The 23,494-nt window shown below is 36.8% G+C and overlaps 1 protein-coding gene across 1 annotated transcript in view; it reads left to right on the top strand.

The window, feature by feature from the left end:
* Positions 1-2,704: 2,704 nt before the first annotated feature.
* LOC131075072 (uncharacterized) overlaps positions 2,705-23,494 on the top strand; it is a 37,207-nt gene continuing 16,417 nt past the window's right edge. The window contains exons 1-2 of the mRNA XM_058011869.2: positions 2,705-3,179; positions 3,290-3,381. Coding sequence (XP_057867852.2) covers positions 2,968-3,179; positions 3,290-3,381 — 304 coding nt within the window. The 5' untranslated portion in view covers positions 2,705-2,967. The remainder of the gene's footprint in view (positions 3,180-3,289; positions 3,382-23,494) is intronic.

Raw genomic sequence — 23,494 nt, 5'->3', positions numbered from 1 at the left:
TCCTCAAATTTCAATGTTAAAAATTTAAATTTTGTTGAACCTATCAATTTTGTTCATGTTATACATTGACATAGTACACATTTTACACAATTAATTATCATTTTTTCTCATTTAATGCACATTCATTTATCAAAGATCATTCATTAAAAATCTCACATTTCAAGAAGCATCATTCTAAGAATATTTCAATTTGGAGTATTAAAATGGATATAAATTTTGCATCAACATTTTAGAACATTTTCATAATTGAAAGGTACTAGCTTTGGTCATTTCTACAACTACAAAAACTAGTTTAATCAATCGACTTACTTAAGAGAACACGACTCTTACAATTTAATGATCTCCACACAATATTTTTAAATGTTGCTAATTCTCAATAGTTAAAACAATGCAAAAAATTGACAAATTAGAAAACAAGAAAGCATACTAGAAAATATACATAGATCCTACAACATGTACACAAAGATTTGAGGTGTCTAAAACTTACTAATAATAAAATAAAGAAAGAAAAAAACAAGATTATGAAATGATATTCAAACAACAAGAATCCATTTTCAATATATAGATAAATAGATTTTCCATATATAATTTGAAGTTCCTTCATTCAAATTACTTATAAAACTAAATATCTTTTTCCTTTTCACATTTAATTATTCAATTTATCATTCCAACTTACGATTAATAATTTAATCTAAATTAATAGAAATTAGGAATCATCAAAACATAAGTAGATCAATCAAAACATTAGACATGATAACATAATCAAAAGAACACTCATTGAAATGAACCTAATTCCAAAGCACATTCAATAGAGGCACAAAAACAAAACATTTAAAAGAAAATATCATGCAAACCATATGCTTCTTCCATGCGGCTCCATTGTTGTTCTTTCCTCTTCAATGGGTTTGTGGATCTCACCTACAAGTGCTCACACAATTGAAAGCAAAAAGCTCAAGAGTACTAGAAACGAAAGTTCGGTAGTTTGATAGAAATTCGGATCAGGTTTGATTGAAAATCATCCAATTTATAGAGAAATTGGATAAATGACAAGATTGGCATGATGCAATTCAAATGGAAATTGCAAATCAATATGACAAATTATGACAAATTATGCACTTTCCATGCACAATTTGATTGATTGATAATTAATGACAAATTATGACACATTCTATGTCAAATTGATTGATTGTCAATTATGACAATTTCATGACAAATTGAAATGTCATTCCCATAGAATTAGGAGATGAAATAGGAGGGAAAAGAAATTAGAAATTAAGAAAATAGGAAATTGAAATTGATGACAAATTAGGAATTTAGAAATTGAAGGAAAATTAGAATTTAGGAATTAGTGAATTAATTAATAATTTTTCATTTATTAATCAATTCACAAAGAGGAATAATTAGCCAATTAAATAAAGATTTAATTGTAATAAGAAGATCTAGGATAAATAAATAAATAATTTAATCCTAGAGGAAGAAAATGATAAGCAAGGTTAAATGACTAAATCATGAAACCCTAGAAGGCGAATTAGGTCTTGAAAGATGATTGACTCGATTTGATTTGATTTTGGATTGATAAATGACCAATGCAACAAAATGATTTGATCGATAGATGCACCAATTGACGAGGAACAATGACAAATTGATCCAAATTGACATAATTAAGACAGACAATGATCGATAGCGAAATGATTGCGAAATGACAAAATTGACAAAAGGACAAGAATCGATGACAAAATAGATTGCAAGATGACAAGATTGAACATGACAACAATCGATGACAAATCGATCGTTAAAATGACAAGATTGATAAACTGATCGCCAGATGACAAGATCGAAAAGAGGACAAAACCCTAATTAGGATTGACGATGTCCAAAATGATGACAAATGAATACGCCCATTGATGCGACAGGGTAAAATTAATCAAAATCATGATTGGATAATGTTGTCGACAAGACCAAATTTAAGGACAAGATGATTGAAGAATGTAGAAGAATGACTCGATGTTCGCAAATGATAAAGACCAAGTGCGTGACATAGGAGAAATGTTAATGCGACGCAAAAACCTAAAATGAGGCAATGCGCAAATGTTAAAGTATGACTTCGCAAGCGTTGACCATTTTTGGGTGTCTACAGAAAGGTACTAGCTTTGGTCATTTCTACAACTACAAAAACTAGTTTAATCAATCGACTTACTTAAGAGAACACGACTCTTACAATTTAATGATCTCCACACAATATTTTTAAATGTTGCTAATTCTCAATAGTTAAAACAATGCAAAAAATTGACAAATTAGAAAACAAGAAAGCATACTAGAAAATATACATAGATCCTACAACATGTACACAAAGATTTGAGGTGTCTAAAACTTACTAATAATAAAATAAAGAAAGAAAAAAACAAGATTATGAAATGATATTCAAACAACAAGAATCCATTTTCAATATATAGATAAATAGATTTTCCATATATAATTTGAAGTTCCTTCATTCAAATTACTTATAAAACTAAATATCTTTTTCCTTTTCACATTTAATTATTCAATTTATCATTCCAACTTACGATTAATAATTTAATCTAAATTAATACATTCAAAGACAATATAACTTAATCCTCACACATTTAAGTATTCAATTTATCATTCTCAAGTATAATTATTACTTAAATCCAAATTGATTTGATTTTCTCCAGCAAAGTAAGGACTATTTTCCATTACGATCTCTAAAAGAATGGAAATAGATCGGAGAGTAAAATGTCGGTGTGGGAAGAACTCGACTTGTTGAGATTACGGTTTGGGACATTGGCAAGAATGGAATGACCAGGTGAACGGGATTACTTGAAGGAAAAGGAAATTAAGGAATGTACAGCTCTGTCGAGGGTGGAGAAAAAGAGCAGCAGCTGCGAGGTGTCCTCCGACGAGTAGTAGAAGGCACAGCCCAGAGGGAGGATCGGTAAAGGGTAGAAGATGGAGGGTTGTAGCATGTACGCGTTGGATAGGGGAAAGAAGGGGAAGGGGAAGGGCAAGAGCAAAGGCAGGGAGTTGGACATGGTGGAGGCTGAATGCGTGGGCAGTTTGGAGGTGCAGCAGCATCGGCAGGTGGGCTTCATATGTGGCACTCTCCCTGTCACTGTTGCGCTCCCACAACACACTCTCCTCTCTCCACCTCACACTCAACGGTACCCTTGCCCTTTCCCTTTCTTTTCATCTCAATTTTGACTCCAGATTCTTTTTCAGCGCCTGTGCTTTTACTTATGCTTGATCATGCTCCTTCCTGTTGTTATTGCAGCGTCAGGGCACCTCGTTACAGAATGCTACCTACGGAGACGGACCTCAACACCCTTCCTTCACTTGGAATTTTCCCTACTGGAGGAGGAGGAGGTATGTATGATGTTAATTCTGAATTCAGGGGACTTTGTAATATATAGGGACTTCGCTTCATACTGAGTAGATATTTATCACTTAATTGAATTGATTTTGAGTTGCTTATGATTTAAGTCACACTTATTGCTATACCCAAGTTAAAAGCTCGGCTGCGCACAAATTCTCCAGCAGATGTTACACACCGGATTACGACCAATTGCAGGAGGAATCATCGCAACTTTGTAAACAGAGGAAGCCCAATTGTTTCATCTTGGCGTACCTATCAAGAATATTTTACCTTGCCGTGTTGTTCATTAAGTCGTGAGCCCACGCCTGATTTTGTTTTGATGTCTTGGTGTTGTCGGTATTGTCAATCGAAGTGGTGTTACTCTGTTAACGATCGTGGGACCATCTTTCAACCTATTCTCATATAGCTCACTTTTTCAACTTTGCGTAATTGATCATAAGTTTTACGTTAGGTCAAGCAATCAAGTACCAACGGGATTTGAATCTCTCTGATTTCTCCATATCATGCAGTGGCACCATCACATGGAGCCATTCAAGGAATGTCTGGTGTCTTTCCAGCATTCCAGGGACTGCATTTTGGGCTCTTATGTGAGACAGAAGTGCACGCACAACCATTCTTCAGTTCTGCACAGACTAATGGCCACTCAAACAGGTTGAAAATGGCCGTATCACTTGGATCTGGAAACTTCCCGGGGACCCTTACTAGATTGAATTCATAAGGATGTGAGGTTGTTGTGGTGTTGAATGAATAGATTATTTACTGGAAGTTAGCATTTGCACAGATCTATCTGTACCTCGCATTTATTGACTAATTGTAGCACTCATCACAACTCTTCATGACATCTCCTTAAAGTTCGATATCTCCAGTACCATTTTAAAGCTAGATTGATCCCTTATCTAAGTGACTTCAATCATAGTAATATTTTTAAAGGATGCATGCAATCCCAGTTGGCAAGCATTCTTGTTATTTCCTATAACGTAAAATACCTTTAGATTTAGCCTCTTAAAGAGTACTTTAACTGACTCAAAAACATGACCGATATTATTTAGAGGTACATTCTTCTCTGTCGTGTTCTATAATTCTCATTTTGGGCTTTCAGCATGGTTACAAGTTTGGAAATCAGGATTTGTTCTGGATTGTAAAAACATTGGGCTTTCAACATGGTTACAAGTTTAGAAATCAGATTTGTTCTGGATTGTTAAAAGATTTGGGATTCCAGCGTTCCAGATTTGGAAAGTCCAGTTTGTGGAATAAATATACAAAATTATACATATACATACATAGACACACACATGCACTCTCACGCACGCATACATGCATGCACATACACACACAGAGACGCACGCACACTCATCATAGTTGTTACACACACATGCACACAGGCATGTGTGCACACACACACACACACACATGTTGATTAGACCATTGTTGTCATGTGCACACTCTGTCACACACAGATGCACGTGCATGTGTGTGCACACACACCACGCACACACATGCACATACACACGGACACTCACACGGACACTCACACTCACACTCACACTTAAAATGATTAGAGCATAGTTGTGCAAGCTTTTGGAAAATTACATGGGGATTGATATTCTTTGGAACTTAAGCTCCCTCCTCCATAGCACATGCACCTTGTGCGCAACTCTTGCTATCATCACGTGCCACCACACATTGTTCATCGCATGCCACTACACATGACTATGCATAGCTTCACATGCACATTCAACAACTTCAGCAGATTTGTACACATGGACTTCAACCATGGAACAAAATGCTAATTGTTAGGATCGTTAGGTAGTTGGAAGGTTAGTGGTTCGAGACAGCCTATTACAACTTCTTCTTGTTTGTAGTTGTAATTCATTTACATATTTTTTCATCTCTTTGCATTGGTGAGGAGACAAATCATTGAATAGTTGTAAGCAAACCAGTTTGAGGTGTTAAACTCTGTTTATTCATATAGATCTTCATTTATTCCAACACAATCTATAACATCTATTGTACCCTATTCATTTATGATCGTGAATAGAATTAAGTAGTATACACATTTGCTAAAGTCTTTTGCTTGGTTGTTTTTGATTTTGTTGGGTTACTGTTGTGACGAATTCACATGTTGGCCCATTGCAAATGGGGACCCCTTCTTTTTGCTCTCTAGGATAGTTTCCTTAGTTATTGATCTTTGCATTGGAGAATTTTTGGAGAGCTCTTTGGGATAAGATGGTCTCTTTGGGCTAAAGTGAGTAAAATGGGTAGCACAGGACAGGTGAATTTAGATTTCCTTTTTGAAAGCCCCCCCCTTGGTTAGGCCTAGGACTCGTTTCTGGGTTTGAGTCTCGATTGGGTTTGAGGAAGATCAACTTGAATTCACTTTTGAAAGCGAACTGAGACACATTTGAACTTGAAGTTTTAAGTAAGGAAGGACAAAGAATTTGAGCATGAACATCAAATTTGCTCCTGACCCTTCCAAAGGTACAGGACTGAATTTCCCTAAAGCACCTATTTGCTCCTTGTTTGGGTCAAAGTCTTTGTTCCCATGGCGTGAGTGAGAGAGGATCAATGAATTGATGCCTTGAAAAGTGCCTTGAAAGCGAATTGCATGCACTTGGATCATGGAGAAGTTTGAAATTTGAGCTTAAAGAAGAATTTCGCTCTTGACCCTTCCAAAGGGACATGAGTGAATTCTCCTAATACCCTCCCTTGGTCCAAACTTTGGACCATAAACCTTACTCCTACACCTTGATTGAATGAAGATTGATTGATCTATGCCCTTGGAATGAGTTGCAACAATATTGGATGAGGAATTTGAGTGAAAATTGCCAATTTTGCTCCTAACCCTTCCAAAGGGTCAGGAGCGAATTTCATTAGAAGGTCATGTACCTCTCTAGGGTACACAAGCGAATTTCTAAAACTTGATGTTTAACCTCAACTTTTGAGCAAAGGCGCCTCCTTAAGGTGACTTCTTAGCATGATCTTAGGCCAAGGCAACTTGGATAAAGATGAAGATAGAGTGTTTGAGTGAGATCCAAGCTATATCCCCCAAATTCGCTCCTGACCCTTCCAAGGGTACATGAGCAAAATCCTTAGCCTTAGAAAGGTCTAATTTCTCACCAAAAGCACTGAGTGGACATCACTTTGAGGGCAAATAGACTTGATTGAGATGGAGGAAGGACCCAAAAGCTAAGTCTAAGAGCAAAGTTGAAGGAAATGATGAGAGTTTGAGTGCAAATAGCTATTTCGCTCCTGACCCTTCCAAAGGGTCCATAGCGAATTCTCTTGAAACCTCCTTTTGCTCCCAATTTACATCAAGCCTAGCCTTCATTGAGGTTGATTGAACTTAGAGGCATCCTTAGACATGCATTTGAGTGAGTTGTGGTCACAAAGTGTGAAGAATTTGTGCAAAAATGCAAAATTTGCTCCCGACCCTTCCAAGGGTCCAGAGCGAATTTTCTTGGAGGGTCCTGACCCTTCCAAAGGGTCCAAAGCGAAATTCCTAGGAGGTCTTGTACCTTGCCTAAGCCCTTGAGTGAAACCTATTCCTAAGCATTTTTGAAGGCAAATGACTTGTTTTTGATGAGAAAAGGATGAGAAATGAATTTCTATGAAGGAAATTGAGCAAAATGCCAATTTTGCTGCTGACCCTTCCAAAGGGTCTAGAGCGAATTTTTCTTGAGGCCTGTACCTTGCCCAAGGTCCAAAGCGAAATCCTTCTTTTAGGCCTTTTTGGGGGTCAAATAAATGTTGTCTTCAGGAGAGAGGGATTGAAAGGTCAAGTCTAAGACAAGGCTAAGTGAAAAGGAGTATGAATTGAGCCTAGAGGATCAAATTCGCTCCTGACCCTTCCAAAGGTACAGGAGCGAATTCTTTCAAAATTTACATCTCACCTCCAGTTTGGGTAGAATCCTTTGTTCAAGAACTTTGCATAAGGAAGAATGACCTCATCCAAGCCTTAAGGACCTATAATCATGGTTTGAGCTAGTAGAAATGAGTAAACTTGATGAATTTGAACACAAATGTCAAATTCGCTCCTGACCCTCTCTAAGGTACAGGAGCAAATTTCTTCTAAAAGTGTGTCTTTTCCTCCTAGCTTCAAGGGAAATTGATTCAAATATCTTCTTGTTGATGATTTAAGGTAAGAAATGCCATGCTAGAATATATATTATGTATTCTTAACCATCTTTTGTTTTCTTTGTAGATCAAGAAGGCCGGGCTAGAAGGAAGAACAGACAAAGACAAGGAGGACGTCATTAGGAAGCTTCATCATCCTCAAGGGGCCCCTTAAGCGCATAAAAGAAGACTCAAAGTGCTAAAGACTTTAATTGTTCAAGGAATTGCAAGCAATAGAACAAGTTATCCTCAAGATCTTCATTCTACCACATTAAGAGATCACAAAATGTCAAAGGAGGGATCATACAAACATTTCAAGGTAAGATGGGCTACTAGAGAAGGTGACTTGACCATGACTTCCTATCACCATTATGCAAAATCAAGAGGAGGCTTCATCAAACACAAGAGAGTCAAGGAAAGGTACGTCATACATCAAGTACATCAAGGAAGAAGGAGGATCAACCAAGGTCAGTGCAAGGGTACATTGAAGAAGCAGATAGTTTCAAAAGAGTTAATAATCAAAGTTAGCTTCTCATCATCATCATATTGAATATCAAGAGATACAACATTCCTTGATTAAACAAGTACCAGACAAGGTGGCATCCCAGTCGCTATTCCTCCAGTCAAAAAAGGCCACATCAGCATGTCCAGATTTGATGAATCACGCTTATGCATGAAGGCACAAACTCCGATGTACCTACCCCTGTTTCTTATTGGTTCTCATGCATTGAATGTAATTTTCTCATTGGCTAAAGGAGTTTGTTGTAACAAACCCTAATTAGGGTTTTCATCTTGTAATCCTAGCCATTGATTCTAAATCAATCTGAGCCATTGAAATGTAAAGAGCTCTCTATATAAAGCTCTGGCTCTTCATTTGTAAAGGTCAATAGAGGTTAGAATAGCTAATAGTCAATAGTGAGTAGTCAGTAGAATAAGCAATTAGAATAGAGTAGGAGGAGAAGGCAAGAGAATGTTGCCCAAAATTGTAAATAAACCTCATTTTTCATTGAAGTTAAGGTGAAATGTGTTGTTTCTTGCAATATGCATGGTTTCTTGTTGGATCTTCAAGTTTGATGGTAGATAATTAGATTGAATGGAGAAAATTGTTGAACGCACTCGTGTGGAATCCGCCTAATCCATACCACTAGCCTCTTACTGATTGTAAGTGCGCCTTGTGTGGTCAACTGACATTAAAGAGCTTAATTTCAAATTGTTATACATCCATTGTTCATGCTATTAGAATATTTAATTATATTTTAGTCACCTATATTTAGTTCCTTGTTTAATAGTCATTTAGCTTTTAAGCTTTATTTAGCATTTAGCTTTTTCTTTTTAGTTAATTAGCTTTTAAGCTTTATTTAGCGTTTAGCTTTTTAGTAGTTCACTTTAAACGCTATGTTCTAATTATAGAACATTGTCTTGTAACCTCTATATATACGTGTGTATATCGTTCAATGTAATCATCCGATTATTGAATCATTCATTCAATTTATTTTTCATGGTATTAGAGCATGGAAATTAAAAATTTCGAAACTTTTTGTTATTAAAATTTTTCGAAGTTTTTTATTGAAGAGATTTTTTTTAAAACTGTTTTTTTTTTTTTTTAAAAAGAGCAGATTTTTTTTTGTAGGTTGAAAATTTTCCTAGGGTTTCTGCAATTTTCGACTAGGGTTTTGACCCTTCAGTTCAAGTCGAAATTTTATTCTGGTTGCAGATTCTTGGTGGGTTTTTTGCGACCTCAATTGGCTCATCGTTAGATTTTTCTGGGTGCATCGTTTTCCGTGGCTCGATTTTTGAGCCGTCGGATCTGCATTTTGTTTTCAGATTCTTGGTGGGTTTTTCGAGAGATTTTTCGGGTTGGTCTCAATTTTTTCTGGGTGCCTCGATTTTTGTGCCAGCGAATTTGCCTTGGAATTTAAAAACAATCAGCGATTTCTGCTAATTTTGTAGACGTCGGGAATTTTGGTGTCTTTTGGGTGCCGTTTATGTTGTACATCCGACCTAGGGTTTCTGCCCCTATTTTTTTTTGCGTTTTTTTTGGAAAAAAAATCGTCAATATTTTTCTTTTTTTTTTACAAAAAAATCAGAGAATTCTCCTCCAGGATTTCAGATTTTTTGTGCAGCTGCTTTTATTCTGATTTTTGAATTAGATCCTTCTGTCTCATGCTTTCATTAGGTTGACCTCGTTCAACCTCCATTTTTGTGATGGCATCTTTGACCAACATCATGTTGGAACACAGACAAAAGTTCAACAATTGCCACAACACCTAGAAATAGTGCATGTTCACGATATCTGAATATCGTTGCCTTGATCAGATTGATTTAGGCCAAACCTCGTCTTACAGGCCCCAAGGTTTTCACGATTTTTTCCTGAAAAATTGTCTGTCGGTTCTCTGATTTTTTCCACAAAAAATCATGGGAGGGTTTTCACAATTTTTTTCTCAAAAATTGTTCGCAGGGTTTATAACTTTCCCTTAAAAATTATCTCATCTGTAATCCGCGATATTCGCGTAAGATTTTAGTTATCTCGGTTTTACCGTTTTTTCCCACAAAAACGATGATTTGTAACCTCAGATTTCTTGGTTTTTCGATTTTCTCCTCAAAATCGTAAATTCTCTTTTCAAGGGTTCCCATTTTAGGGTTTGACGGTTTTTTTCTCAAAAATCCTGCTTTGTTGCAGTTAGTTTGGGTCGCACCTGCTAGGGCGAACATCTGCAACCGTGGTATCTTGCAGTCAGTTTTGGAGTTGGTACTCTTTTGCAAAAGGGTTTGCTGATTTTTTCCTCAAAATCATTGTTTCAGGCTTCAGTAATTTGTGTGTGCCAGATCTCTAATTCGCGTGTGAAGGCTACATTAGCTTGGATGGCTTTTGGTATTCTTGGTCATTAACACTTTTCAGATCCAGGGAGGGTCTTCACCACAACAGAGTGTTCTTTTCATTTGTGATCAAAAGACCTGCAATGTCTTCTGTAGGGTAGTTAGTAGATAGAATGACCATTAAGGGAGGGTATTAGAATATTTAATTATATTTTAGTCACCTATATTTAGTTCCTTGTTTAATGGTCATTTAGCTTTTTAGTTAATTAGCTTTTAAGCTTTATTTAGTATTTAGCTTTTTCTTTTTAGTTAATTAGCTTTTAAGCTCTATTTAGCGTTTAGCTTTTTAGTAGTTCACTTTAAACGCTATGTTCTAATTATAGAACATCGTCTTGTAACCTCTCTATATACGTGTGTATATCGTTCAATGTAATCATCCGATTATTGAATCATTCATTCAATTTATTTTTCACATGCTTCAACTTGGATGGTGATAGTATTTGATGGAAATGATTTGAAAATATCTAAAACGTCTCTTAGAAGATTGCACTGAGTTGGTGTCGAATTGTTCTGTCTGATGGTGAGACCCTAGCCCAGTAGGACTCCACCTAGTTGTTCATCTATATTCTTACATTCTAGGTCCTAGAATAGATTCTCTAAACCCTATGTTTTTGATATTTCTTTATCTCCCAGTGAGTAGTTAGTACTTAAGCTCCAGCATATCAAAGCGTTCAGGCAATCAAACATAAGTCCCTTTGTGAATCCCAACAAAATCACATCACACCAACAGAGCTTATCCACACGTAGATACCCTACATATATGAACCTTGGAGTTATTTCGATTGATCCTTAGGAAAATCTTCAGCATTCGAATAACTTTGTTCAAGAGAGGATAAGATACCTTGGTATTTTATTCTGTGTTCGCATGTGCATAAAAAACACATCAACAATTACTAATCCTTGTTTTCCTTGGTGTAGTCCATAAATTCATCTTTCTCAAGATGGGATTGCCCATTAGACCACATAGGATCTAAATCATTGATATCAAAGTAGTGTTTCTCACATGCAGATACAAAAGTGTGCACAATGGTATTAGGAAGGTTGTTTGCTCTGTTCATCTTCCAAGTTATTGGACAAACTTTGTAGCATAAAATGGCCGATGCAAAGAAAACATTATAAGTGCCTCTGGACATTTTCAGAATGTTCAATGAAGTGCTAGAAGCATGATGCCAAGAACTCTTAAAATGATTTTGCAAATTTACCTGGCAACTTGGATTGGTATCGAAATTCAATGTTTGTGTGCAACCCAAGGCCCTTTCGGGGTACAAGTCAACTTGGACAAACCAAGTTAAAAGGTAAGGTCAACATCACAATGTTCCACAGCTGGCTGTGACAATTGGAAGTGTACTTTTTGTCAATCAATTCACAAATGGAAGTGTACTTTTTTGGCATATGCTAAACATGTAGTGCAAGAGGGATCATGGTCTGATTTAAACATGGGCATCCTTTGTTAGCACTTTGTGGGAGGAGTACAACCCCTTAGATACAATGTAGATGAGTATGAAATTTTGGTAGTGGCATCAGCATAAGGAGCAATTAATTGAGGACTATACCAACTAGTTCCTTAGCTACTATGTGCTCCTACATCAAAACACTCTCGAGCAACACAAATTGCTGAAGTATATAAGCAGGTTATTTACCTTTCATCAGTTTATAGATGGAGTTAATAACTTGAGGAGCATTGGGTCAAGCATTTTGTGATGCATCCAAGATCGAAGCGAAAGCGATGCTCAAGTAGAAGTTTCTTCATGCATGAACAAGCTTGCGCAATAAATCACTTCGAATCCTTCCATGTAGAAGTAGAATGCGTTTGTGTAGAAGCAACAATAGAACTCCAAATAATTTGCAAATAACTCCAAAGCCATAACATTGTTTATGCCAAGCAAGGACAAAAGCAAGAAGAAGCAAAGTGATAAGTGGTGTCATCCTCATGGTATGAGTTCGCAAAGTGTCAATGAATGTAGTGCACAACAATCTCTCATTGTGAAAACCACATCAAATCCTTTGTAGCTTGAGGATACTCATAAGGAGGCATTGTGTCTTAACTCAAGTATCATGATAATTGTCTCTTTAGAAGAATAAAAACGTCTTTTCCATGAAGTGTTGTGTCTGTGGACGACAAGTACATCTCAAAAGCAATAGTGACAATGTTTGTTATGTTGCACCTGAAATTTAGTGCTTTGTGGTTTACATCATTTCTCAAGGTTTCATAAGCAATTGTAACTTTGGCTATTTCTTTGGATTCAAAACGTTTCTCACACATAGCATTTTGCAACATGAGGTATTAATACATAAAATGATGCTCAATCAAGTATGATGCTTCTAAGATTTGTTCAACTAAAATTTGGAATAGGAAAATAAGCTCTTATTGGCATTTGTGGTTTTGGTACTTCGGTATATTCTTGTTTTGTTAAACTTGGTTCATGAAAGTGCTTATGTGGCATTTTGCAACATGAGGTATTGATACTTGAAATGATTTTCAATTGAGTATTATACTTTGAAGGTATAGCCAATTGAAATTTGAATAGTAGAATAAGCTGTTGGGACCTATAAAATTTTGTTAGTTTGAGAGGCCCATTTCAAAATTCTGCTTTGCACTTTTAGTATGCCACTTAATGAATCAACCTGAATCGCCTAGTTTGAAGGCATGAAAAATGAAGCCAACATCTTCTCCTCGCGTGCTTGTGAAAAGTAAAGGCATTTCAAATTTTCAACCAAATGCAATGCCAGGTAGAAAGTCTGTTTTCCCCCCAATTTGGTGTTTGAGCAGACAATTAAAACTTCCAGGCAAATGCATCTTGGCGGGCGTAAAGGTTTTAGAACTTTCCAAGCAGTTTCAGTCGCCAGGCATGAAGAACCATTTATCCCACATTGGTGATGGGGAGGAGAGTTTTAATATTTAAATACAAAGCCCCACGCATATCAAGTGTCAAAGCTTAAAGGCTTTTGACAAGGCTAGCTCAGCGTTGGTGGGCCCCCGCGTGCGCGCGCATCTCAAAGCGCCCAAATTTTGCAGCAGAAGGGCAAATTAACTAGCGAACAAGTCGGGTAGATCAATAGTGATCGCAGATGATCCGACGGTGGTCGCTATACTGCGATAGAAAGATGCCCGCCAAATACTCATTGCGGCTTGGCGACAAAGCACAGTTAAAGATTGAGCAGATCGCTGAGATCAAACGGTTGATCCGAGGAAGATCAACGGTGGAGTAAAATTCCAGGACTATTAGTGGCTGTCGCTGTACTGCGGTTGTGAAGTGCCTGAAATGAATACCCTCGCGACATAGCGACTGGCGAGGTGGCAGATAGGTGGCGCCTAGATGGTGGCCAGTTGGATGCGCAGCCAAACCAAAGAGTGACTTATTGAACAGACCTTGGCCGCGATGGATCTCTAAAAGGATTCACCGAAAGCATCAGTTCCATCGACATAAAGTACATTGAAGAAATCAGAACTGGTCCCGCCGATAAAATAAAAAGTATTGATGAAACTACAGAATTAATGAGACTTGTGAACAACTCGACGAGGGAGGAAGTTTGGCTGAAAGAATAATATCGAACAAACCGACAGAACCAAAGGCGACGTGGCGGTCCAGGTGGATCCGCGAGCGGGTCGTAAGCTGACACGTGGCACGAGATGGACGAAGGATAAAGAGCGTGCAAGTTTGATGAAGATCAACGACCGTCGCTATACCGCAAGATGAAGATGCTCGCTAGTTATCCCCCGCGACATAGCGACTGGCGAGGTGGCATCCAGTGGCGGATGAAGTGGTTGACACGTGGTGACATGCGGCAGAAGGGAGCAGATCAGCCAAGGTAAAGGTCGAGTAGATCAAGGAGGATCAGTCGGTGATGCGAAAGATCCAACGGTGGTCGCTATATTGCGATAGAAAGCTCGCCAGTTATCCCCCGTGACATAGCGACTGGCGAGGTGGCAGTTGAGGTGGCCGTCCAGGTGGGTTCAGAATGAATCAGGATGTGCCACGTGGTAGAGCGTAGAAGAAGAACCAAGGCGGGCCCAAGTCCAGTGGTGGGTCTGGCCGTGCTTAGGTGGCAGGACAGGTGGAGTCTAGAGGGACTCATGAGCCAATCTAGAGGTGACATGTGGTAGAGATCTGCATGGGAAATTCAAAGTTTAAAATATAGTTTCAGACTATAGTGAAAAGGCAGAAATTTAAATGACTGAGCTCATCCGAGAGATTGATGGCTGAGGGATTATTTTTTGCCCGAATATATAAGTATTATATATCGTTGGAAAGCTCTAAAAACGAGGAATCCATTTCTGCAGTCAAGTGTAACCCACGACAAATATTTTTGGGGTAGTTACCTCGAGATCTCAGAATATATTTTTTAGTCAGAAAGAGAAGATTTTTAGCAGGCCAAGTGCGTGGGCCGTTAATGCAAAAATTTAGGATAGTTGTCCTTGTTTGATGAAACCTAATCTCGGTCTCTTCCTTCTTATTCTAGGGTCTTCTCATTTTGTAGGGGTTCCAGAATTTTTGCGAGCAGAGCTCCATATTCTGTGTTTCCAGCTTTGAGTTTTTTTCCAGAGTTTGTAAAATAATGTCTTCTTTCAAGTAATGGGGTATATCTTCTTGCTGTAAGTGTTTCTAGTTGCAGGTTTATATGTATGTAAGGCATGCATAAATTCACACAAGATTGTCTTTACATATGTATTTCTTTGTTACAAATTAAATCCTCAAGGAGGCTGGAATTTGTCATCTCAAGGAGATTGTTGTGATTGTTTGTGGGTATTCTTCAAGGAAGAATTTAAACTATGTAATCAATCATAAATAATGGAATATATATTTTAGATCTGATGATTTCGTGGATGAGCTGAGTAATGCATTTATGCAGGAATATTTCAATATGAAGATTGACTTGCAATAGAGGTTCTCATTTACAGTTTGATGAATGACTCTATGCCCTTGGATAAGGCATTGGTCTTGCAGATTCTGGGGATTCTCAGAGATTTTTAAAATCAAATATCCATTTACTTTTATGTTTGTAGTTTTAGTTTGTTCCACCTATCTCATGCTTCAACTTAGTTGAGATGTCAATGTAGATCTAGCCCATCTGCAGTAACCTCCTAGTTGTTTAAGCCTTATGAGATCTATCTGCTTTTATTGATGCTATCATATGTGTGTAATGAGTCTGAGTCAATGCATCAAAGGTACACCCACCTAGGTTTTGCAGAGCCTGAAGAGTAGAAGGATTTAAATCCTTGTTATGTTGTCCAAGTCCTGAAGTTCTTCATTGTATGAAGTTGGCTATTTCATAGATAGATTGTAGGTGAACTTGGTTTGCTCATTTTTGAGAACATCATAAGCTATGGTTGACAACCATTGAATTGGTATCTTTGGTATATTTTTGTTTGGTCAACTTTGATTCATGAAAGTGCTTACGAATTTCAAGTGGTAGTCCTCTTCTACAAACTTCTTAATATGGTATTTCTACTCTAAGGTTATTGTAGAATGCAAAATGCCACATTCCATATTATGTTGGACATATTAGGAATGGGTTGAGCCTTTGCTACCATCCTATGAAGGAGTTGTTGTAAAGCACCAAGAAGCTTTGTAGGGTCTAATTGAGTAAATTGCATTGAAATGGAATATATCAAGGGGCGAAGAATTACTTAGTGTAGAGTATATGCAGGTTTAGTGGAAGAGGTAAACTCTTGTAAGAGTGGGGCAAGACTGTCACTAGGACTAGTTGGCACTCCACCTATTGGTGTAGCATTTTTGAAATTGTTGTGGTTTGAAGTGAGGTAGTGAGTGGGTAGGTCTTATAGGATGAATATCCAATGTGTCCATGGGAGCACCCATTTGATCCAACCACAACTCTATGTGATAGATCTCATTTGATAGTGGAAGGACAAGGGTTTGGGGGAATGGGGGGCAAAGGAAAGAGCGAGCGCTTGGCTGCCCTCAACCTTTGTCAAAGTCTCCCTTAAACTTATTATTTTTTCCTCACTAGTTAGTTGCATACTCCTCTAAGGCTTTGACCAACTTGACTTTCTTGAATATGAAGTACCTTTTGAAGGATCGACAATTGTTGGTTAGGTCTCAATTGTTGGCCTTAATTTTTTATAACCATTTGGTAACTTCCACTACTTTAACTGATAACTAAAATAAGTCTTCATAACTTATTTAACATGACATAATAGTGCAATATTGGCTACATTATCACTACTACTTGGCAGGTTTTGTAGATCTCTTCTATATCTTGCTTTAGATGGTGTTTAGCAATGATTTTTGCTTCGTGGGAGCTTTTTACCATGTGTACATCTTGGCCCTTGGTATTCGTCTCTTGTTAGCTCCTGCCAAGGCAGGATACTATTGCATCCATTCGATTTTATTTTCTAATAAGTTCAACCAATCATGTCAAAGAATTAAATTTTTTAGACAAAAATTCTATAGCTTATTTCTAATTTTTATTTTAAATAAGTTAAAAATATCACTTTTCTTTTTTCCTATTGGTTCTAGTAGGAAAAAAATTCAATTTACACTCCCAAAATATAAAATTTTGTACATTGACTATTATTATTTTTTGGATAGTTAAACCGCTGGAAGGGCGAGCACCCATTTGAAGGTCGCTTTTGACTAGAGCTATGAACCGGTGGGGTCGCAATGGGGGACTCCATCCTCATGGTGGTGTAGCTGAGGCCTTAACGCCTCCTAGATTTGTCTCTTGCTGATGTCACTTCCATCATCTTTTCTTCTCAATGGCTGATCCATGCCACATCATCCCGCAACTCCTTTGCCTCCTTATCGCTCCGTATTCTCGCTACTCCTTTGCCTCCTTTATTTCTCTCCTTTGCCTTCTTATTACTTTGCATTCTTGCTACTCCGCTTCCTTATCACTCCACATCCTTCCTCCTGCTGCTCCTTCGACTCCTTATCGCTCCGCACCCTTCCTCCATTCCCCCGGCTGCTCCTCTGACTCCTTATCACTCTACATCCTTCCTCCAAGCCTCGTTGATCCTCCGCTTCATGTGTTTCCTTATCTCTCCGCACCCTTCTATATTCTTCTGCCTTTTTGACTCCTTATCTCTCCACACTAGCTCCTCCCCTTTGCACCACTAGTTCCTCCTAGCCTTCGTTCCTTCTCTGTCTTCGCCAAATCTCCCAACTCCTCCTAGCCTTTGCATCATTTTCCTCCTATGCGCCAATTTTCCCGCTCGACCATCACCTACCGGGTCCACGCATAGCCGCCTTCGAGTCCACGCACAACCGCCTCCTATCTCCTGCCTGCTCCATATCCACATCAGCAATCATGGGGATATTAACACCCCCATTGTTGGTCAATGATCCGCATCACCTGATCACACACCACCTGCAAGGGCTAGCAGAGATAACATTGAAACTGCCACCGTTCAACAAGTAGGTCCGAACATTTGAACCCATGACCTCTGTATAAACATGGAGTTGCAACTTCTGTTGCACTGCGGGGTGATCCCCTTGTACATTGACATTATTATTACTAACATTATTACTAATAAAATAACATAAACACATTTTACAACACTCGACGTTGGCAAACGTCAAATGTCATCGGTATTCATGTCAGCAACAGTACTTAACAATTTTTTTTAATATAATTCTCTTCTACATTATTACTCCCTTGTTGTACGTTATGTTTACTTTTAATATTGCTTTTCTTGTATCTACCGGAAAATATAAAATGAATTAATTTGCTCTGTAAATTTTTCAAATTACATTGATTTCACAGTTAAAAAAATATGCAAATAATAAGTTTTCCTAATAATTGGGAGGTTTTGTTTTTATTATTCGTTGGAATGGATTACATGTATACGTCAAAGATTTGTACTTAAACTTTAACAAATCCAAATATTTGAAAATAATTTTCTTTTAAAAGTTAATTTATCAATATAATAAAATTTTATTTTAATGTATTAATTATTATATCCATTATAAATAAATCAATTTTTTTAAAAGATATTTAATTATTATTGATTTCATAATGATTAATTTAATTTTTTATTAAAATATATTGAAAATAATCTTTTAAAAACAATCATTTAAAAATTGATAATTACAAAGTAGTTATTTGTAATTTATTTTTTTAACATTTTTTCATTTTACAAGTTTTTTTTTAACAATTGAAAGATCAAATTTGTAAATTAGTTTAATCTGTATATATCTTAATTACAATTGTTAGAGATTAGAAGATAAGGATTAGAGATTGTTATATTTTTAATACACAGAATTTTTGTTATATTAATATGATATTTTTTAATATGGTAATTAATAAAATTTAGTTATTTATTACTATTAGGTTCTTCTAAAATGGAAAATAAAGTTTTTAAATTTATTTAATTTAAAATTATTATATAGTAGAATTTAAAATTGGTGATTATTTTGTTTATAAAGTGATTGGTTCTTTTAAAAGTTAAAGACATATGAACCTTAGGGAAATTGTTACTAGGAAGAATCTCATGGTTTTAGGTTTTCCACTGTCTAACGGCAAAGCTTCTAAGTCATATAGTGACATCATAACTCAATTAACATGTTATATAAATTTAGTAATAAATTTTTAATGCAAGTTAAATTAAAAATTAAAAATTTAGTCATTCAAAATTAATCTAAGTTGCCAGATTCTTCCAGAATTTCTCAGGGTCTTGATTCGGTTTTGTAGAAATTCTGGTCCTTTACAAATTCTTTGCAAATTCTTCTAGGGTCTCGAATTTGCCCTATGGGTTTGTTGAGGAGGACTTGGGGAGAACTTTGGAGAATTTGTAGCGAATTTCAAATTCAGCGGCAGAACCTGGGCCGAATTTGGGCACTAAACACGTTTTTTAATTTTTTAAAAGTTTTTTTATTGCCTATTTTTGAACTAAAACATTGATATGGTGGTGTATTTTGGCATTTTGGTATGTTATTTGCCATTTGGACTAAAACATTAGTATGTATGGTGTTGTATTTTGCTATGTTACTTTACTATTAGTCTATTAGCATAGTTGAAACCTGAAAGTGGCATATTATGAATTTATTGGCTGCTGCATATATGTATATATTTTTTTAATTTTATATGTTTTTGTACGGATGAACCCAAAGTGAACCTAAACCCACCCCCATAAAAATTTAAACAAATTTGCGAACCCGAATCTCAAATCAGAATCCGAATCCGAACCGGGACCGGCAACTTAGAAATTAATTGTAATAAATTTATAGTAATTACTAATCTTAAACTAATATTCATTAACAACAACATTTATTTATAATCTAGTAACACTCATTTTCAACATTTAAGTACTAAAAGTACAACAAGGGAGTATCCACCCTAGCTCTCCTCCTCTCTCTATCTTCTTATATCCCTATCTGTATCTTTCTATCATAATGCCACATATGTGTTCCTCTCTCTACCTCTCCTACATCTATCTATCTCTTCCTCTCTATCCCTCCCTCCCCCTAAATATTTATCTATCTCTTTATCTTTCTCTACCTTAATCTCTCCCTCTACCTCTTCCTCTTTGTGTATCTATCTTCTTATATATATCTCTCTAAATTTATCTTTCCCTCTACCTCTTTCTATCTTTCTATCTATTCCTCTCTCTCTCCCTCTCCCCCTATATCTTCACCTCTACTTTTATTATCTACTCTAGACTAACTAACCTAATGGCAGGAACTTGACGCTTTGCGTTCCTTGTTTAAGATGTGTGTCCCCTTTAGAAAACCCATATGAGGGCATCTCTCAACATTTGAGGAAGCTTTTTTTGTCTATATAAATCTCCAAAAAGCATTTCATGAAAATTGAAAAAAATCTTAGAGAGCTTTCTCATATATATCTTATGTTTTACTTAAATGTTGATGTGAGGTTGGCAAAAGCTAAAAGTACTAAACAATATATTAAATACACTAATAGTCTTGTAATTATTTTATTTCTGAGTTACCGAGTTCGACCTCCTAGACCCCCGGTACTGGTCCGGTACGGTCCTGGTTCGGGGTTCGGGTCCGGTTTGCCTGTGGTTCGGACAGGGTTCGTGGTTCACAGGCCTGGTTCGAACCGGGGCGAACCCAAGAGGACCCAGGGTCGAACCCAAGAGGACCCAGGTTGAACCCAAGAGGACCCAAGTCGAACCTAGGGGTTTGACAGCCCAAAAATGGATTTTTTTTTTGCAAAATTTAATTTTTTTTGAATTCCACCACATAAAAAATTAAAATGACCCTAAAAGTGAGTTTTAAAACATTAACTTGGCTCATTTCACACAAGCAACATGACTACAAGCAAGGGGAACCGAAGATGTGGGATATGGAGCCAAAACATACTGATTTGGATAAATTCACTTCTCAGCTTGTTGCATTTGATGACTCAGTTAGCGAGCAAACTTAAAGTGCAAGTGCAAGTGTCATTGGCATTGGCATTGATTCATCTAATGTCAATGTCAATGATGAGGAGGAGGAGAATGAGGATGACGAATTAGAGAATCCATTTGATGATCAAACTTTAAATTGTTGAAAGTTGAAACAATGATACTTGAATATTTTATCATTTTGATATTAAACTTGATGTATATGGTGCTGTTATGGTATGATCATGATGCTATGATTACAAGTTTATGTTGGTTTTGTTGTTTATATGATGCTATGTGACCTGCTAATCTTAATTCATGCTTGTAGGCTGCATATATATATATATAATTTACATGTTTTTGTACTAACGAACCCAAACGAATCCAAACCCCTTTTCAAAATTTTGCCGTACCGGCGTACCGGTTCTTCGAACTTGAACCAGTGCCTGAACCCGAACTAGCAACCTAGTTTTATTTGTATAAAGAAAAGAATTTTCTTCAATTAGAATTGTTTAATATTGAAACCTTAAGGAAGCAGTTGGAATTTTATCAATTGATTGAAAATTTAGTCATCTCTAAGGACTCCTATACTGTGTTTTTAATATATTTGCATTCCCCTCCTAGCATCTTCACCATTTATACCATCTAAATTTAATTGTTTCTATTAGGATGCTGACTATCATATGTAAAATAATTAATCTTTGCTTTTCATTGACATCTATATAAATACTTTAAAATGTTAATTGTTTTAAAGTTTAAGCATTTTAGTATTTTTCATTCTTTAAGTTTGTATATCCATTGATGTGTTGACATCCAATTTGATAGTGTTTATACTTGCTTAAATCCTAACTCGCTTCCCCATGTGCCTAGGCCTCCATTCAACCATCATAGATAACCGATCTTAGGAAACTCCAAATGGGTCTCCTTTTACCAACTTTTCCCAAGTGTTGCTCTTCTTCATCCCCCATGTGCTTAGCACATCCTAGATGTTGCAAAGATCTCCCCCCCAAAAAATATAATTGTGTGGTGTTTCTCATTATTTTTTAAAATGTGGGTATCTTTTTAGAGTTTTGGAATTTTCTATCCGAGTATGTTTCTCCATCGACCCTTGCACTCCTATGCGTTATAGTTTACACTAAGTTATCTTTTGGAGTTGTGGTTTCAGTCATTCCTTTACCCACATTCTCTGTGGCATGAGTTCTTGGGTATCCTCAATCCTTGACTTCTGACATTTCCTTTCATTCACTTTTTTTCAGTTTTAGAGATACAAAATACCTTAAACATGATACTTTTAGGCATGCGTTATAAAGTGCTCTTGAGTCTCGACTCTTGATCCTTAACATTTTGCATGATATTATCCTTTTAGGCTCATGAGTTTGGACCTATCCTTATTTAATTGCCTTGGCAAGCATTTTCATATGTCTTTTTGGAGTTAGTGATGCAAGGGTATTCTAATTTTCTTGTTTCTGGCATGAGTTATGGAGTATCCCCAGTCGTCCATCCTCGACATTCTCAAAGCCTCAAAACTCCTAAATTAAGCACTATTCATCTCTACTTACCTCTTTACACAACTGAGGTTGCCATTAATGATCAAATTTGATGCCACTATTACTCCAAGGGGTTTTCTTATCTAGAAATATTTGTTCATCTCAAGGGAATGAATTGCATGCAATTTCAATAATGGAAGATGTCAACACCATGCCTTCATTAATGTGATGATTGAGTTTTTGACATGGATGGTTTCCATGCAAGCTCTAGGTTGCAATTCTGGCAGATTTAGTTGGAATTTGACTTGTTTGACATGCAACATTGATGGTTTGCAATTCTTTATCAATTTCCAAAGTGATAGGGCAAGCAACAAAGCACTATATATGCCAATTCATTTTCTATAATGGAGGTTTGCCATTTCTCTTTTCCACATGACTACAAGTGCCGGGAGCTTCAAGGATTTCATTTCCTTTAAATCTTGTTGTTGTTAGAGCAACATTTTTGTAAGTCACATGGTCATTGTATTGTGAATGGTTCTTATAGTTGAATGTCTGTAAGGTTCCATTTGTAGATCTTTTGGGAAATTTTAGCTTAGGGTTTCCACTTGCCACATGTGTTGGTATGAATGTAATAATGATTAGATGAAAGAGACAACATTCCAATTCGTTACAAGCTTTGTAATGGTCTTTTCTTTATTGCATATGAATTTTTGTAGTTTGGTATGGATAACTAAGAATGTCCAATTATTTGATATCATTGTTTGTGGTGTATGTTTATGCACAACTCATATTCCTTTGTGACTTCGATATGTTGTCTCTCATGGTACGCTATGACTATAATTCAATGAGCAGGCATTGGGCCTAGAAACATCTAAATGACAATGTCTTTCACTAGTAGATTAGAAGTAAGTAGTTTGCATGCACCTCATGGTTTAGTATTTCAACAAGGAAAACATCTTCAGTGATCTATTATTGTTATCATCTTGGAGAATCATGTTCTGCATACCCACATCTTGCATTTGTGCAATGATGTGCTTACCAGCTTAATAGAGGTCTTATGAGCTGTAGGTTAGTCTTGGGCTTAGCGAGAGCTTTTCGGACCAAGAATACATTGGCTACTATTGCATGTTTGTCTATTTGCAGTGAATATGTCATATAGTTTCGAGACTCGCTTGGACTCAGGGAGACTCGAGCCGGGTGACCCGGGCGAGTCCTAGGGGCTTGGACTCGGGCTCATTCGAGTCCAGAGCAAGACTTGCCAAGAATTGGGACTCGCAGACTTGGCTCGAACCTGGCGAGTCTCAATGCCTGGACTTGGCC

Source organism: Cryptomeria japonica, chromosome 3 (genome assembly GCF_030272615.1).
Source record: "Cryptomeria japonica chromosome 3, Sugi_1.0, whole genome shotgun sequence".
NCBI lineage: Eukaryota > Viridiplantae > Streptophyta > Pinopsida > Cupressales > Cupressaceae > Cryptomeria > Cryptomeria japonica.
The sequence above is the reverse complement of the archived record's forward strand: the minus strand, read 5'-3'. Positions and strand labels throughout refer to the sequence as shown.